Source organism: Ursus arctos, unplaced genomic scaffold (assembly GCF_023065955.2).
Source record: "Ursus arctos isolate Adak ecotype North America unplaced genomic scaffold, UrsArc2.0 scaffold_6, whole genome shotgun sequence".
NCBI lineage: Eukaryota > Metazoa > Chordata > Mammalia > Carnivora > Ursidae > Ursus > Ursus arctos.
Window position 1 is genome coordinate 28,123,858 of NW_026623078.1, and position 19,185 is coordinate 28,143,042.

Here is a 19,185-nt window from a genome sequence, read left to right on the forward strand (position 1 = left end):
GAGTGGCAGGGAAATGGGAAAGGGAACTGAAAAAATCCAGCTAATTCCTTGGTACACGCTTAAGATAAAAATTAGGCATTTAATTCCATAGTCAACAAAGTCATACAATGGTTATGTATCTTATCTCTACAGGTGTAGGAGCTGATTCCAACTTAGAGCACGTCTAATATAAACTGTTTTAAACAAGTTATGGGAACGCAAGGTTATTCACAAAGAGCCCTGGACTGGTTTGTTTACTGCTAATGAAATACATTCTATCTTCCTACAGAATATTAAGAAGCTCATGATCAAGTAGTACCCTGAAACAAATGATGAAATATGCCCGTGGTAGATTATAGACACAACTCATTACAATCCAGTGATGATGGGGTCATTCATTTGAGCAAAAGTGCAAAAGGTTCTACAACGATAACTGGCATATATGAAAGGGAAGAGCTAGTCTCTGTGAGCACTCCCACACAAGGATAGCAACTCTAGCCTCAGCAGTATTTCATAACATGAAGGGTAATGATCTGTTATAATCGGCAGTTCCATTCTCACAAAAATAAGTGGGCTTCTACTTTATAAGAAACTGAGCTTCTACTTTATAAGAAACTGAATCTAGGGGAGCAGATAGGAAACTCAAACTCATGTTCACAAATACCTGGAACTAATATTGCAAAATATTTTCCCTAATTCGCACATAAAGATTTTATGACTGCACAAGAGCTTCCCAGCACAAGTGGTGCAAAGACAAACATTTCCACATCAGTACTAATATTTCTTATATGACGTCAGAGAGGTAGGTTGGCAAAAGAAAAGCAGGTGCCACGATGAGAACTGGGGTATAATTCTCAACTCCGACATTAGTGATATGATTTTGAATTATGACAAAACTGGGGCCCAGGAAAACTATCTGTAAAATGAAGGTTTAGGGGAAATGACTCAAGGTTGCTTCTAGGTTTAATACAATTTATGACTTGAATATTGTAGCTACTGCAGATGTATAAAATAATCTGCATGACCTATGCCCCATTGACAAGAATCAGCAGGCAAGAAAAAAGAGGCATTAGAATTGAAAAGGAGGAAAAGCTATTTGCGGCTGACATATAGAAAATCCTAACGATTCCACACCAAAGAAGTGTTAGATCTAACCAACAAATTCAGTAAAGTTGAAGGATACAAAATTAACATACAAAAATCAGTAATATTTCTATGCACTAATGCCAAATGACCTGCAAAAATAAAATAGTTAGGAATTAATTTAACCAAGGAAAGTAGCTACACTAAAAAGCATAAGACATTAATGAAAGAAACTCAGTACATACCCAAATGGAAAGGTATCTCATGTTCATGGATCAAAAAAATTAATATTGCTTAAATGTCCATGCTGCCCAAAGTCACCCATCCATTCAGTGCAATCCCTATCAAGATTTCAATGGCATTTTTTAGAGAAGTAGAAAAAACAAACATAAAATTTATATGGAACTGTAAATAACCCCAAATGGCCAATGCAATCCTGAGAAAGTGAGTAGGAAATATCACATTTCCTGATTTCAAGGTATATTATAAAGCTATGGTAAGAAAAGCAGCATAGTACTGGCATAAAAACAGACACAGAGATCAATGAAACAGAATCAACCACCCAGTAATGAACCACATATATATGGTCACATAATATTTGACAATGGAGCCAAGAATGCTCAGTGGAGAAAAGGGATTCTCTTCAATAAATGGTCCTGAGAAAATTAGCTGCAAACATATAAATGAATGAAACTAGACCTCTATCTTATACCACTCACAAAATTAAATGTAAGACCAGAAGTAGAAAACTCCTAGAAGAAAACATTAGGAAAAAAGCTTCTTGACATGGATCTTGGCAATGATTTTTTTGGATATGACACCTAAAGCACAAGCAAAAAAACCCAAATGGATTGCATTGAACTATACTTCTGCATAGCAAAAGAAATGGTCAACAAAATGGAAAGACAATCTAAAGAATGGGAAAAAATATTTGTAAAAATAAACTCATACAAATCAGTAGTAAAACAAATAATCTAATTAAAAATGGCCAGGGAACCTAAGTAGACATTTCTCCGAAGAAGACATACTGACAGCCAAAAGGTACATGAAAAGATGCTCAACCTCACTCATCTGGGAATTGTAAGCCAAAACCACATGAGAACTCACCTCACATTGTGAGAATAGCCATTATCAAGAGGACAAGAGGTAACAACCTGGTGAGGCTGTGGAGTAAAGGGAACCCTTGCATAGTGCTAGTGAGAATGTAAAAAATAAAAAGCACAGAACTACCACATGTTCCAGCAATTCCACTTCTGGGTATATATCCAAAGGAAACAAAAACATTGTTGAAGAGATATCTGTACCCTTATGTTCATTATAGCATTATTCATAATAGCCAAGACATGGAGACAACCTAAGTGTCCAGTGATGAATGAATGGGTAAAAGAGTTGTGGCATACATATACAATGGAATATTATTCAACCACAAAAAAGAAAACCTTAGCATTTGTAACAACATGGGTGGACCTTATACCAAGTAAAATAAGACAGAGAAAAATAGTGTATGATCTCACTTATATATAGAATCTAAAAAAAAAATCCAAAACAAAACCCAAACCCCAAACTCCTACGAAAAATGATCAGATTTGTGGTTACAAGACACAGAAGGTAGGGGACTTGGATGAAGGTGATTGAAAGATATAAAGTTCTGGTGGTAAGAGAAATAACACTTTTTTATAGTATATTTGAGATTTAGGAGTAGATCCTAAGAGTTCTCAGCATAAGAAAAAACATTTTAAAAAAACCACTTTTTTTGTAGCTATGATGATAGATGTTAACTAAACTTATTGTGGCAATCACTTCATAATGTATGTAACTCAAATCATTATGCTGTATACCTTCTCAAACTTTATAGTGATGTCTACCAATTATAACTTTAAAAAATAAATGAATACATTCAGAGAGAGGAGAGCTCGGTTGTAAGCTGGAGAGGGTAAGTTGGGCCTGCATTGAATTTGAAGAATGGGCAAAGCTGGTTAGGTAGATGGGAAAGAGCTGGGACTCCCAGTCAGAAGATGGCATATAACAAGGCTGATAGGTGGAATGAACAGAGCATTCAGTATGGAGGTGACAGGGATGGAATGGTATGGCCATAATAAAAACTAATAAGGAAGGAGATTTCTCCAGCACTTGGAATATCTAACTAGGAAGGATGGGTTGGAGGTGTGGCTACTGGCTGGCCAGTAGCAGAGAAATTATGCCAAAGGACAGTGGAAATGGAGTGTGAACAATGGATGGGAGCCACATGAAGAAACAATTCATCTGTCTTGGTAATGCTTTGGGGGAGGAGAACAGCAAAGCAAATTTAAGGGGGTGAACTGAGTTCATTTATTAGCTGATATTCAGATGGGATGATGTAAGATGCCTAAACAGAGATACTCCATCGGGTGGGACTCTCAACAGAACCAACCACAAATATTAACAGAAATGATAGCTGAAACTTATTAGTTTATTGAGATTAGGCATATATTGAGAGAAATGGATACTAAAGCCAAAGTCTTAGAAAGTAGCACACATTTTTGGGTAATTAGAACCAAAATATTCCCTAGTGGGAAAATGACACATCCTTCCTGCCCCTCTAGTCCACATGTGCAACTTTCCAAATCCCTTTATGCTACCCTTCCTCCTCATCTAGCATTTTGCATTTATCCCTTCTAGTTATACCTAAAATCACTAACATAAAAAGCTGGGTGCATGGACACTCACATGTAAACTGAATTTTACTAAAGAATGTATTAATAAAATGTTTAAAACCACAAAAGGACACAACCTTTGGCTCAGGTATTGTACTTCTAGGAATTTATCCCACAGATACACTTGCTCATGCATGAATCACATAGAGACCATTCACTACAGAACTGTTTGTAAGAGTAAATATGGGAAACCACCTAAATTTTCAGCCCCAAGGGACTCATTGAAGTACAGCACAGCCAAGTAATGGAATGCCAGTGCCGCCATTTAAAAGGATCAGACATAGAGAACTCCATGTACTGATATGGAATGGCTGCCAGAATATATTATTTAAAAAAAAAAAAGGCAGGTACAAAAAAAAGTATATAGTTACCATTTGTATGGAAAAAATAAAGAACATAGTTTTGCATATGGAGGTACAAATACTTTCCAAATTATAAGTAAAAAGATTTTGGAAGATAGATTTTTCTAAAAATTATCATGAAATTTATTGCACAGCATCACTCTTTCCTTATTTGCATATCTGCTCCTACTCTAGACAGAAGTGAATTCTTTAAGAAGAAAGATGAAATCCAATTCAAGACCCAGCATATATAATGTTCTCATTAAGCACTAATGAAATGGCTTTAGAATAATGAAATTCACTGTACTTGGTGTTAGTAATCCCCACGTCTCAAAATCTAGAAGCAAAAAAATTAAAAATTTTTTAACAAAAGCAGCTCTCATTGTTCTCAATAAGCTTAGAACTGAGTATTATTCATTAGGTTCTCTACTTCATCTTGGATTTCAGCAAATTTTGGAGTTCACATTTAAAATGGACATTTTTTTGAGTTTGTTTAGTACATAGGCAATGTAGGAAGACGCTGAGCCCACCTCCTCCATGAACACACCAATAGGCATTTATTTAGTAATATCTTCTGAAGAACTGAGAGCTGACTGCACAGCTTCTGCACAACCAAAGACAGACCACACAGAAAACAGCAAGAGAAACAGAGACATGAACCCCCATCTCCAATGCCGTAAATTGCAGCAGGGAGGGACAGTACCAAGAAACCCTGAACACATTTGTCTGTGCCAGAGCACAAAAGCTTGCAGGTTAAAGGGCAGCTAGGATATAAAGGACCCAGCCCTAGAACTCCACCAAACAATGACAGAGTTGCTAAAAATCTCTCTGCAGTGGACGGGCTGGCAAGTGCCATGGTTTATGTTCCCCTTCTACCTTGATAGCATGGACAGAAGCAGGGTCTGGGCACTAGAGCTGAAGCACCCCCTCAGTGAGCCCATCGCCCACTGGAGCTCCAGCTGTCCCACCAAGGTGACCCCATGGCAGTATACCCATGCTCACTATAGCTCCAGTCATCTTGCCAAGGTGACACAAACATAAAGCACACGAAAACACTCCAGGCCCATACCACTTTGGTTGCAGATGTCTTTCCAGGGCACCCTAATACACATTACCCTGAGAAGCCATGGCACATGCCTGTCTTGGCCCCAGCCACCCTGCCAGGGCACTTCTACACAAAACACTCTGAGATACACTGGCTTACACCCACTTCAACCATCTTGCCATGGTGCTTTCTGCACAAAGAGCACCAGGGCAGCCCCAGCACTGAGTAACCTGGGACCCCAAGCCGATGCCAGCCATTACTCCACCAGGCCAGCTAAAGTCACCAGACAAACACAGTCTACACAGAGGAGGACCATACACAGAACCACTCCTTCAAGTTTAGGAGAAATCACTGTTGTGTTTAATTCAGAAAGTCAAGCAAAGTGAGGAGACAGAGGATTATTCTCCAAAATAAAGAACAAGCTAAAACCTCAGAACACAAACTAAATGAAATGGAGATAAACAATCTACCTGATAAAGAGTTCAAAGTAATGGTCATAAAGATGCTCACTGGACTCAAGAGTGGATGAACTCAGTGAGAATTTCAACAACAAAAATATAAGAAAGAATCAAAGTTGGAGAATATAACAACTGATATGAAAAATATACTAGAAGGAATTGGCAGAAGATTAGAGGATGCAGAAGAACAGGTCAGTGATCTGGAAGACAGGTGAATGGAAAGCACTCAAGATGAATAGGAAAAAGGAGTAAAAAAATGAGGATAGGCTAAAGGATCTCTTAGACAACATCAAGTTAACAAACATTTGCATTATAGGGGTCTCAGAAAGAGAAGAGAGAGTGAGAGAAAGGGGCAGAAAACTTTCCTAATCTGGGGAAAGAGACATCCAGGTTCAGGAGGCACAGAGAACTCCACACAAATGAACCCAATGAGGTCTACATCATGACACATACTACTTAAAATGGCAACGTTTAAAGATAAAAAGAGATTTTTAAAAGCAGCGAGAAGCAATTAGTTACATACAAGAGGAACCCCATAAAGCTATCAGCTAATTTTTCAGCAGAAACTTTGCAGGCTAGAAGAAAGTGGCATGTTATAGTCAAAGTGCTAAAAGGAAAAAAACCCTACAACCAAGAATACCAGGCTAGATTATCATTCAGAGTTTAAGGAGAGACAGAGTTTTCCAGACAAACAAGAGTTAAAGGAGTTCATCACCACAAAACTGGCCTTATAAAAAATGAACCTTTAAGTGGAAGCAAAAAGGCCATAATTAGAAGAAAATTATGAAACAATAAAATTTCACAAGTAAACATACAGTAAAGGTAGAAGAATCCTTTATAAAGCTAATATGAAGGTTAAAGACAAAAGTAATAAAACCAAGTATACCTATATAATTAGTTAAGGGGACTCACAAAATAAAAACATGTAAACCACGACAACATGTAGTAAAACATGGAAGTAAAAATGAAGTTCTTTTAGAACTTTAATTTTAAGTTTAATTTTAAGTGAACATAAATTTAATATAAGCTTCTATATACTTAGGATATTATATATAAACCTCACAGTAACCAAAAACCAATAATAGATCCATAAGAAAAAAGAGAAAGAGAGCCAAATGTAATACTAAAAAAATCCATCAATCGCAAGGAGAGAGAGCAAAAGAAGAACATAGAAACAGAGAAAAATTACAAGCACAACTAGAAATCAATGAACAAAATGTCAGTAAGTACATACCTATCAATAACTACTTTAAATGGTCTAAATGCTCCAATCAAAAGACACAGGGTGAAGAAATGGATAAAAAACAAGACCCATCTATATGCTGTCTACGAGAGACTCGCTTCAGACCTAAAGACACATACGGGATGAAAGTAAAGGGATGGGAAAAGCTATTCCATGCAAATGGAAATAAATTAAAAAGCTGGGGTAGCAATGCTTATATCAGAAAAAATAGACTTTAAAAGACTTTAAAACAAAGATTGTAACAAGAGACAAAGAAGAGCATTACATAGTGATAAAGAGGTCAATCCAACAAAAGGATACAATAATTGTAAATATCTATGCATCCAACATTGGAGCACCTAAACACATAACACAACTATTAACAGATACATAGGGGAAAAAATGACAGTAATACAATAATAGTAGAGGGCTTTAACACCCCCCTTACATGAGTGAATAGATCATCCAGACAGAAAATCAACAAGGAAAGAGTGGTTCTTTTTTTTTTTTTTTAAAAGATTTTATTTATTTATTTGACAGACAGAGAGACAGCCAGAGAGAGAGGAAACACAAGCGGGGAGAGTGGGAGAGGAAGAAGCAGGCTCCCAGCAGAGGAGCCTGATGTGAGGCTCGATCCCATAACGCCGGGATCACGCCCTGAGCCGAAGGCAGACGCTTAACCGCTGTGCCACCCAGGCGCCCCAGGAAACAGTGGTTCTTAATGATACATTAGACTCAATGGACTTAACAGATATATACAGAATATTCCATCCAAAAACCAAAGAATATATATTCTTTTCAAGTACACTTGATATGTTCTCCAGGATAGATCACAAGCTGGGCCACAAAACAAGTCTCAAAAATTAAGGAGATCAAAGTGTATCATTTCAGGGGCGCCTGGGTGGCACAGCGGTTAAGTGTCTGCCTTCGGCTCAGGGCGTGATCCCAGCGTTATGGGATCGAGCCCCACATCAGGCTCCTCCATTATGAGCCTGCTTCTTCCTCTCCCACTCCTCCTGCTTGTGTTCCCTCTCTCGCTGGCTGTCTCTATCTCTGTCAAAAAAATAAATAAAATCTTTAAAAAAAATAAAAATAAAAAATAAAAAAAATAAAAAAACAAAGTGTATCATTTCAGACCACAGTGGTATGAAACGAAAATCAATTTTAAAAAAAATGGAAAAAACATGATGTGGAGGCTAATGGGTCAACAAAGAAATTAAAGAGGAAAAAAAATACATACAGACAAGTGAAAATAAAAACACAAAGGTCCAAAATCTTTAGGACACTGTGAAAGCAGTTTTAAGAGGGAAATTTATAGTGATTCAGGCCTACCTCAAGAAACAAAGAAAATCTCAAATAAATAACCCAACCTTACACTTGAAGAAGTACAAAGCTCATTGTGTGGATGGAAGGAAATAATAAAGTTCAGAGTGGAAATAAATAAAATAGACTTTAAAAAAACAACAATAGAAAAGATCAGTGAAATCAAGAGCTGGTTCTTGGAAAAGTTAAACAGAATGGACAAACCTTTAGTTAGACTCATCAAGAAACAAAAGAGGACTCCCATAAACAAAATCAGAAATGAAAGAAGAGAATTAACAACCTACACCATAAATACAATGCATTATTAGAGACTACTATGAAAAATCATATGCCAACAAATTGGACAATGAAGAATAAATGGATAAATTCCAAGAGCCATATAATCTAAAAATAATCAGGAAGAAATAGAAAAACTGAACAGACCAATTACTAGTAATGAAATTGAATCAATCAAAAATTTCCAACAAATAAATGTTCAGGACCAGATGGATTTATAGATGAATTCTATTAAACATATATTGTTCCAATTTTAGTTTATGCGCTGCTGACGTGAGTAGTCTAGCAAACATTTATAGAAAAGTTGATACTTATTCTTCTGAAAGTATTCCCAGCAATAGAGAGGAAGAAAAGCTTCCAAATACATTCTACAGGACCAGCATTACCCTGATACCAAAACCAGGCAAAGACACTAATTAAAAACAAAACAAAACAAACAAACAAAAAACAAAAAAAACTACAGGGATATAGATGCCTGATGAACATAAATGCAAAAATCCTCAGTAAAAATTAGCAGATCACATTCAACAATATATCAAAAGGATCTTTCACCGTGATCAATTATGATTTAGTTTGTGGATGCAAGGATGCTTCAGTTTCTGGAAATCAAAGTGATATACCACATTAACAAAATCGAGGATATAAATTATCTCAATTTGCAATCTCAACAGATGCAGAAAAAGCATTTGATGAAATTCAACATCCATTCATGATAAAAACTCAACAAAGTGGATTCAGAGGAATATACCTCCATATAACAGAGGCCATATATGATAAACCCACAGCAAACATCACACTACATGGTGAAAGACTGGGAGCTTTTCCTCTAAGATCAGGAACAAGACAAGATATCCACTCTTATCACTCTTATTCAATGTAGACTAATTAGAAACAAAAGATAAATAGAATAAAATAGAAGTCCTAGCTGAAGCAATGAGATCGAAATAAAAGCCATCAAAATTGGTAAAGAAAAAGTAAACTGTCACTATTTGCAGATGACATGATACTATACACAGAAAATCTTAAAGACCCATGCAAAAAAGTACTAGAACTCATAATGAAGTAGCAAAAAGAAATTAAGAAAACAATTCCATTTATAATTGTACCAAAAAAGGATAAAATACTTAGGAATAAACTTAAGAAGATGAGTGAACTATACCTGAAAACTATAAAACACTGATGAAAGAAATTGAAGATGACACAAATGAAAAGATATTCCATGCTCATGGATTCAAAGAGTTAATATTGTTAAAATTCCCATACCACCCCAAGCAATCTACAGATTCAGTGCAATCAATATTGAAATACCAATAGCATTTTTTCACAGAACTAGAACAAATCGTACTAAACTTTGTATGAAACCACAAAAGATCCTGACTAGCCAAAGCAATCTTGAGAAAGAAGAACAAAGCTGGAGGTATCGCAATCTTAGATTTCAAGGTATACTGTAAAGCTGTAGTAATCAAAATAGTATGGTGCTGGCACAAAAACAAACACATAGATAAATGGAACAAAATAGCCCAGAAATAAACCCGTATGTATATGGTCAATTAATCTACAACAAAGGAGTCAAGAATTTACAGTAGGGAAAAGGCAGTCCCTTCAATAACCGGTGCTGGGGAAATTAGACCATTACATGTAAAAGAATAAAACTAGACCACTTTCTTATACGGTACACAAAAATAAACTCAAAATGGATGAATGAGTTGAATGTGAGACCTGAAACCATCATGGTCCTAGAAGGAAACATAGATAGTAATCTCTCTGACGTGGCCTTAGCAACATTTTGCTAGACATGTAAGGGAAACAAAAGCAGAAACTCTTGGGACCACACCAAAATAAAAAGCTTTTTGCATAGCAAAGGGAACCATCAACAAAATGAAAAGGGAACCAACTAAATGGGGGAAGATATTTGCAAGTAATATATCTGATAAGGGGTTGATATCCAAAATATATAAAGAACTTATATAAGCCAACACCAGAAAGACAAACAACCTGATTAAAAAATGGGCAGAGGACCTGAACATACATTTTTCCAAAGAAGACCTACAGATGACAATTAGACACATCAAAAGATGCTCAGTACATCACCCCTAATCATCAGGGAAATGCAAATGAAAACCACAATGACCTATTACCTTATAACAATTAGAATGGCTAGTATCAAAAAGACAAGAAATAAGTGTTGGCGAGAAGGTAGAGAAAAAGGAACCCTCATGCACTCTTGGTGGGAATGTAAACTTAGTGCTAACACTGTGGAAAACAGTATGGAGGTTCCTCAAAAAATTAAAAATACAAAATACCATATGATCCAGTAATTCCACTACTATTTACCCAAAGAAAACAAAAACACTAATTCAAAAAGATATATGCATCCCTATGTTTATTGCAGCATTATTTCAAATAGCCAGGATATGGAGGGAACCTAAGTGTCCATTGACAGATGAATGGATAAAGAAGATGTGGTATATATCTTAAGGAATATTACTCGGCCATAAAAAAAATGAGATCTCACTATTTGTGGCAACATGGATAGACCTAGAGGGTATTAGGCTAAGTGCAATAAGTCAGAGAAAGACAAATGCCACGTGATCTCACACACAGGGAATATAGTCAGTTGTATTGTAATAGTGTTATATGGTGACAGACGGTAGCTACCATTGTAAGGAGCGCAGCATAATGTATAGGGCTGTGGAATCACTGTGCTATACATCTGAACCCTAATGCAACAGCGTGTGTCAGCTAGACTTTAAAAAATGAATGAATGAATGAATGCATGAATGAATGAATGAATGGACGTTTACTGATGAAGCCTTTGCCATTATGCAGAATAATGGATGCCTGCCATTTTCTCCCTGGTGTTCACAAGCGATTTTATTATAGCTTGTGAGCATTTTAGACTATTAAATAAAATAGTGAACCAGTCAAGTTCTGCAAATTCGAGCACTGAAATGTTTTGCAAAATCAAAACATTTTGCAGTTTTTCTAAATCAATTTTAACCATTTAGCTTGTCTCCCCTAGTTTCCTAAGTCCTTTTAAAAATCTAATAGAACATTCTTTCTTTTTCCCTGTAGAGATGTCTTTCATCTCTATAAATAATATTCTTTTGCTTGAGGTAGTTACTTTTTTCAAGCTCAGAAATGAGCTTGAAAGTATTCTCAAGTAATGAGCTCAGTAAGTATTCTGCCAGTCACCAGTTTCATTATGGTCAATTGAAGTCTGTTCTGTCATCCTTGTTCTCTTTGCCAATATAGTCCTGGGCCTTTCAGTAATTTTATCTAATTCTATAATTCATATCATTAAAACACACCCCATCAAAGAGAAAAAGTTGAAGATACCTTTGTTTATTTAAAAGAACAACTTTCTTCCAAAAAGATCTCTTGAAAGAGTTTTCTGCAAGCACCTCTTTGTTCCTAGAAAGACTGTGGAGAGCATGAGAAGAGCCATCTACCTATGGATAGCTTTCTCTGACCTGGGTCTGTTGCTGTCAGGATCTGCCAGGCTTTCTTCTTTTCATAGGATTCTATGTTTCCCTAATACAACATACCTAATAAGGTTAGACAGAATATAAGAAAGGAATGGTCAATTTGTCACTGTGGATGACAGTGATCTGAATTTTCTGTGAGATTATCAGGAAACTGAACCTTCTGGAAAATCTGTATGCTGTACATACACACATAAACAGTCCTCTAACTCCTGGTCACAATTTTGTCCGAGTGCCCACACCGGCTAAGTCTCAAGGTGCAAAGAGTTTGTTTGTAACAGATACTACTGGATCCTGACCACATATACTCATCCCACAACATCAAACCAGAGAGCTGAAGCTAAGAATACTCATTCACAGGCCAAAAATCCAAAGAAGATGTTCTTCACAGGCAGCTGTCGAATTCTTTCTGGCACAGGTGTGTTTGTCCCAAATAAAAAGAATAACACATCCAAAGCTAAACAGTGGCAACGGTTTTCGCTGTTCTGCAGAGAGCGCAAATACTCAGCCCCGTTACCACTTCCGGTTCTGATATCAAACCAAGAATTCCTTTACTTTTTCTATGTTATGTTCACCCATGATAGACATCTAAGAAACCTGCTTCTCTGAAAGGTTTAGGAAGGGACTTACCCACACCGAAGCCTTGCTAGGGCCCAAAGGATCCCTTGCATTTTAAGCCATCACTTCTATAAGCCTCCTTCTGCCTACCACAAGCTAGAGAGCCACATTTTGGCAACTTCTCCTGAAGCTAAACATTTCGGTGACTAGCAGAGGGAGGATGACCAGCCGAGGGGGCAGATTCATATCTTCGGCCCGGGGTGCAGGGGCATGAGACGCTGCTCTTCATGTCTATGCTGCTGAAATGTGCACGTCTACCCCACTAGCCACCGGGAGGTCCTGTCTAGGAATGGCATGGAGGATTCCAGAGGCTCTTCCCAGGAAGAAGACATGAGTCTGGATTCCCATCAAACATCCTCTTTAACTCTCTAGGCTTGAGTTTTGGGTATTCTAATTTAGTCTGGGAAAAATTTCATTTTATGAAAGGAGCCCGAAGGGCTGACAGATGAACCTAATGATCATGGTGGTTGCCCACTGGTAAAGCTGGAACGTCAGAACTACTGGTTATATGGCAAATGCAGCTTCGCATCAACCTCTGTTGGATCTGAAGCGTGTGTGGGTTTCCATCCGCACCGATCCCACTTGGGGAAGCACGGACTCCTGGGCACACTGTCTGTCAATGGGTGTAAGTGAAGTAATCTATTATTTACAAAATCAGGGTCTGTTTCTCTGCTTTTATTGGTGAATTAAATCATCTTTAGGTTAAGAAGGCTGGCCACGTGTCGTGCTGAATGCTGCATCTATGTTCTGGTGACTTTATGGGTCACTGCTGTTATATACTGGAATACTCCAGAAGAGCTGAATTGTTGCAACCTTCATGGAAATATACAGTGATTTCTATGAGTCAGTGTGTGGGAAAAGGGAGGGAAAATAATTCTATTGGGTAACTTCATAAAATACTTAATGCTCTTCAATTTAAAAAATATTTAGAGAGTACAACTGCACCAAGATTTAGGGAGCTGTAAAAAAACAAAACAAAACAAAACCTGAAAACAAAGTCTCAAACAACAAGCAAAGCAAAATAAGATCCCTACCTCTTGAGCTCACCTTTTACTCTGAAACAGGCATCGCCACGAATAATTAATAACAATGCTATCATTTGTTGCACAGTCCATATACGTACCATGCTCTGTTTCATGGGTTTTACATTTTACTCTAATCCTTAAAATAGCCCGAGGAGCTAGATGCTGTTAATATTGCCATTTGTAGATAAGGAAAGAGCAAGAGGAGGGATACATAACTTATTCAAAGTCACAGAACTGGTAAGCTTTCATTCAAACCCAGGCTGTCTGCTCAAACAGCCAAGCTATTTACAACTTCTCCAATTAAAGTGTGGGGAGTACTATTATAACTAAGCTCTTACAAACAAAGGAAATAGAAAAGGTGGTATGGGCACTGGATTTTGAAAAATGAGTAAGACAGTGACAGGAGGGCATTGGGGAAAAGAACATTCCGAGCAGAAGTGACAGCCAGGAGGAAGTGCTGGGTATGGCTGAAGGGACTGCAATGCCAAGTGCTGGGGTGAGAAAGATTGTCCAGGTAGGCTGTGTCTAGATTGTGAAGATGCTGAGTGGTCCCCGAGTGACGCAATGTGGTCCCCTTTTCCTCCCCTCTTTTGAAATGCAATGAAATACACTAATGAGCAAGTTTTGCTGAGGGAAATGGCAGAATGACACCCGCAGGGATGCAGAAGGAAAACAGGTGTATGATGGGCAAACTGGGAGTCAAGGGACTCACCATTGGATACACCCCCTTCCTCTTTTCCGAGTGTCCCAACGGAGGTGAGGTGTTGACCTTGTGATACAAAGAAGGCACTATACTCCAGGGCAGCAAAGAGTTTGGCAAACCAGCTCTGACCCACCAACAGAGTCTTTCTGAAGTGATGTTTAGAAGGTTCTTAGGCTGAATTCAGGCTCAGGTAGGTTTTGATCACTTGGCCGTGTCTGCCACGGGGCAGAAGGGAACATGCTCACGTGAGCACAGCAAATGTGTTATCTCTGTTCTGGATGACAGTTACAGCACGAAACCTTCCTTAAAAGTCTACATTCTGCGAAGACCAACCATCCATGACCCTTGAGTTCGTGTATGGCACTCTTCAAAAAGACCATATTTATTTCATTCTACTCTGTCCTTTTTCATTGCGTACAGTTCTGAACACATTTGTAATCTGTTTCAGAGAAATGGAACTTGTTTAAATGACCCAGCTATGAGCATTTTGAAGACTGAAAAAGTAAATGGCATGAGATGTGCCATCGAGGAACACTGACCTTTTTTGCTCCTTGCTCCTCTTCCACACCGTCTCCTATAACGACGTACACCACTTTTCTTCCGAACCTTTGAATTATCCTCTCAAAACAGCTTTCCTTTCCTAATGAATAAAAATAAATTGTAAAAAGAGTAAAGTTTGGGTAACTCAGCACCACAGCACTTGAACTTTTTATATAAAATCCTTCCTTTATGCTTCTGATTCAACTCTATCCTTCTTGTACAAACTGGAGAAGAGGGCTTTTAGATGCCATTTGGGTAGAATATGGAACAGCACAGTAAATGACAAATTGTAAATTATCCATGTGGTGTCTTGTCCCTTGGGAACGGTCAATTTTATTCCATTTTTTAAAAGATTTTTTTATATATTTATTTTTGTGAGGGAGCGAGGGAGAGAGAGCACACACATGAGCATGAGGGGCAGAGGGGGAGGGAGAAGCAGACTCCATGCTGAGCAGGGAGCCCGATGCGGGACTCGATCCCAGGACCTCAAGATCATGACCTGAGCCAAGGGCAGATTTTAATCGACTGAGCCACCAGGTGCCCTGGAAATTGTCAGTTTTAAAGATTTTATTTTTTCATTTATTTGAGAGAGAGAGTGAGAGTGCGCACCAGTGGTTTAGGGGCAGAGGGAAAGGGAGAAGCAGACTCCCTGCTGAGCACGGAGCCAGATCCCAGGACCCTGGGATCATGACCTGAGCCGAAGGCAGATGCTTAACCGACTGAGCCACCAAGAAATTGTCAATTTTAGTATTCTTTTTCCAAAGCTCATTTATTTAAAAAGTAGGATCTAGTCAATCATAGTATAGCATTTGGGAAAAAAATAATGTTTTGTAGCAGTCCTTTTTTCCTACCAGCTCAGACTTAAGGAAGGCATGCGATTCTGGCAATATATTTGAACTTGACTTAAAAAATGTTTCACGATATACCAAACTCTGAAAGTAATATCTGATCCCAAGTCTATTGAGAAGGCTGAAAAAAACTGACTGGTTTTGTTATAGCAGGAGAAATCAAACAGTGGAATCCATTTATTCCTTCGTTTTCCAGTTGGGATTCTATTTGAATGAACGACACCCCCCCCCCCCGCCCCCGCCAAACCTAACGTGTTTACTTGAAATCTTCTGGTAAAACTGTTCCTGAAATAAATGTCAGGTAATTTGGGGCACTACAGAGAGATCACGCCTGCCCTACGCGGGCATCTAATGTCCAATAAAGCACCTTCCTAGAGGAAAAGCAGCAGAAAGGTAACAGAATACCTTTATCTATCTATTATCTTTCCCATGTCAAGACTTCGTTCGGGCTCTCTGGCGGCTCATCCCCGCCGTTAATGCAGCCATTGTTGCTCTTTAGAGAAGAAACTGGTGTTCCACGGCCCTGGCTGCCAACAGGGTCATTTTAATGGACAATGGGACAGTTTATAGTTTTCAAATGTAAATGGCTGAGCCGTCCAGCATCTCTTTCAAATAAGGATCAGATATACTCACGAACAAATTGCTTGTTTGCTTAAACAAATGTCTGCTTTATATTTGCATTTTGCACTAAAATCTCTGGTTTGCATCTGACAGAATGAAATCGGGCCAGCCTTAGTCAAAGGATGTAATTTCAATGCTGCTTTAGTTGCCCACTAAACTGTGAAATATTAAATCACGTTAAGAAACAAATACAAAGTGTAGTTTTCACGCAAAAATATACAATCAAAAACTTAGATGTCATGAAACTTTTTTCCTCCTTAGAGGGAAATGTTTATGTGTTTTTGCCAAGTTTCCCTTTCATGGGAAAAGGAAGGTAAACTCAGTGTTATTTTAAGGTGAGGCTCCGGTGGACAGAAACATTTCTCGCCTATATACTATCTCCAATAGGCTTCACTGTGAAGTCTGGCTCACGTAGACGTCTTTCATAATAAAGACTGAGAAATTGAAGCTGACTTTTAGAAGTTAATTAGAGGTCCAAAATTTTCATTTTGATGAATCCATTTTATCTGGGCGAACATCATAGCTCTGCTAAACGAGATCCAGTCATGTCCTTCAATGACTGCCGCTTGCCTATAAGGAAAATTCCTGAGTTTTCTGCATTGACTCCCAAATTATATCTCATTTGATGGCAAAATCAGCAAAACGGCAGGAGTTTCAATCTCTAGTTTTCTTCTTTTTATTTTTCATTTTTTTTAGAGAGAGAGAGAGAGAGAGAGAGTACATGCATGAGAGAGGAGAAGGAGAGGAAGAAACTTAAGCAGGCTCCATGCCCAGCCCCGAGCCCAATATAGGGCTTGATCCCAAGACCCTGAGATCATGATCTGAGCCAAAATTGAGTCAGACACTTAACCGACTGAGCCACCCAGGCGCCCCATTTACTTTTCTTATTAAAAATACCATAAAAATGTGATTCTACCTCTGGTTTTAAGGTAATTTCTACCACCATTTTAATCCTCATTTTTAATTCTGTATTGATAAAGGTTAAAATTCAGTTTCACAAAATGCCCATTAAAAATACCTAATATATCCTTGTTATAATTTTCTATGATCCTAATATTTTCAAATTATTTAAATTATTCAGGATTGAAGTTCAATGCACATGACATGCAATAAACTACTTGTTCTTTCCCTCTGGGGAGTTAGGCACTATCCCTTCCATTCTATAAACTTCTCTGGAAATTGTTCTTTTATGTGCTGATAAATGTTTACCATGGACTCCTGTTTACAAAACACAGCATGATTCCTCTTTATTGTTATGGATAACATAAATATTTGACTTCATGTAAACAGTAATTTTTATGGATATGAGAACATATAAAAAGTTCTGGTTATGTTGGGCTACCAGGAATTCTTTTTGGTACATTCCTTTAGAGAGAGAGAGAAAGCTCAAGGGGGGGGGGGGGTCAGAGGGAGAAGCTGACTCCCTGCTCAATGGGACTCCTATCTCAGGACTCTGGGATCACGACCTGAGCCAAAGGCAAATATTTAAGCGACTGAGCCACCCAGGCGCCCCCATTCCTCTAAGTATTTTCTAGCATTCTGTTCTTGGTGCTTCTCAGGAGGCATCAGTCATTCTCCAGCTCCAGCTATTTCCAACTTGACAGGGCTATGTGACTATCTCACAGGCTCTTCACACTCAACACTGATAAAACCAAACTCTTACCTTTCCCATCACACCTGATTTTCCCCATCAGTTAATAGTGTCAGTACTGACCCAGGTGTTTAAAAAGAACCTCTGTGTCAGCCTTCTTCAGAATAAACAACTGTTTATTCATCCATTTTATTGAACAAACATTTATTGAGCACCTAGTATGTGCTGGGTACCATAGCTACAATGATCAGCAACACAGACTCAGTTCTCAAGGATATTACTGTCTGATAGGGAAGTCAGACTATGAATAAATAATTATAAAAGTAATTCTTTAGCAATAATTTAGTAAATGCTTTTAAAGAAAAGTATTGGAAGTATACGAGTGTAGTTAGATGGAGATAGATTACATTTTTGCCCTTTTTTCTTTAGATAGCATTGAGCAGCCAGAAACAACCTTCTTCCCACCTACGAGGATCTTCATCCCCCTTCCCCAAGACTCACTAAAATAACATCTCATTAGGGTGATACACAAGGCCACATATGTCTAGACCTAAGTCTACCTTTCCAGCTTCAGCTTCCCATGACCCAAGACCACTTACGAGTCCCTCAGGAGGGAACACATTTTAATGTCTCTGTCCATTTGCTCTCACTAGCCCATCTGCCTACTAAACTCTTATGTATCCTTCTATACCCAGCTCAAATGCCATTTCTTCCTTTTAGTGTTCACTGACACTTGCCCTCTGCTTCCTCCTGGGGGGGAGTGAATGTTTCCTCATTCAAGTGCACATTCAGGCACTTAGTGGTAGAGAACTCCCTAGGGTATAGAAAGGAGTCTGGACCCTAGAATCAGACCTAGTTTGACCCTTACCTTTACCAGCTATTAACTTGGACAATTAAGTCTCTGAGATTAAGCGTCCTCATTTATAAAAATGGAAAGGTTGTGAAGATTGATTTTAATATGTAAAATGCTTAGTATAGTTCTGGGCATCTACTAAATATGTGATAAATGCTCATTCACATACTTCTTTGTCATATTACAGTTATTTAGATGTCTGCTTCCCCCACTAGATGGTGATTTCTCTAAGAACGGGAGTCATGGTTGTTGTTTTTTTTAATCTCACTTTTAGTCTGTCTTGGTTTATATTCTAACCAAATTTCACATTAGTCGTCTTTCTCCAACTATGATTCCTTCTTTCAAGAACTTAAATTTTGGGGGGGGTATCCCCATAACAAAAATGGGAACTTAACCGTTTATACACATTGAATTAAAATAAAACAAACAAAAAAAAGTTCCAGTGATAATAAGTTAAAGAAAGCTATTAGAATTGTTTCAT

General features: G+C 38.1%; 1 protein-coding gene across 13 annotated transcripts in view; it reads right to left on the minus strand.

Annotated features, from left to right (window-relative positions):
• The window catches only part of EYA1 (EYA transcriptional coactivator and phosphatase 1), a 343,576-nt gene that overhangs the window by 4,858 nt on the left and 319,533 nt on the right, over window positions 1-19,185 (minus strand). For all 13 annotated transcript variants that reach the window (XM_057308055.1, XM_057308057.1, XM_057308054.1 and 10 more), the window contains one exon: window positions 14,791-14,891. In XM_057308055.1, the coding sequence (XP_057164038.1) occupies window positions 14,791-14,891 (101 nt within the window). The remainder of the gene's footprint in view (window positions 1-14,790; window positions 14,892-19,185) is intronic.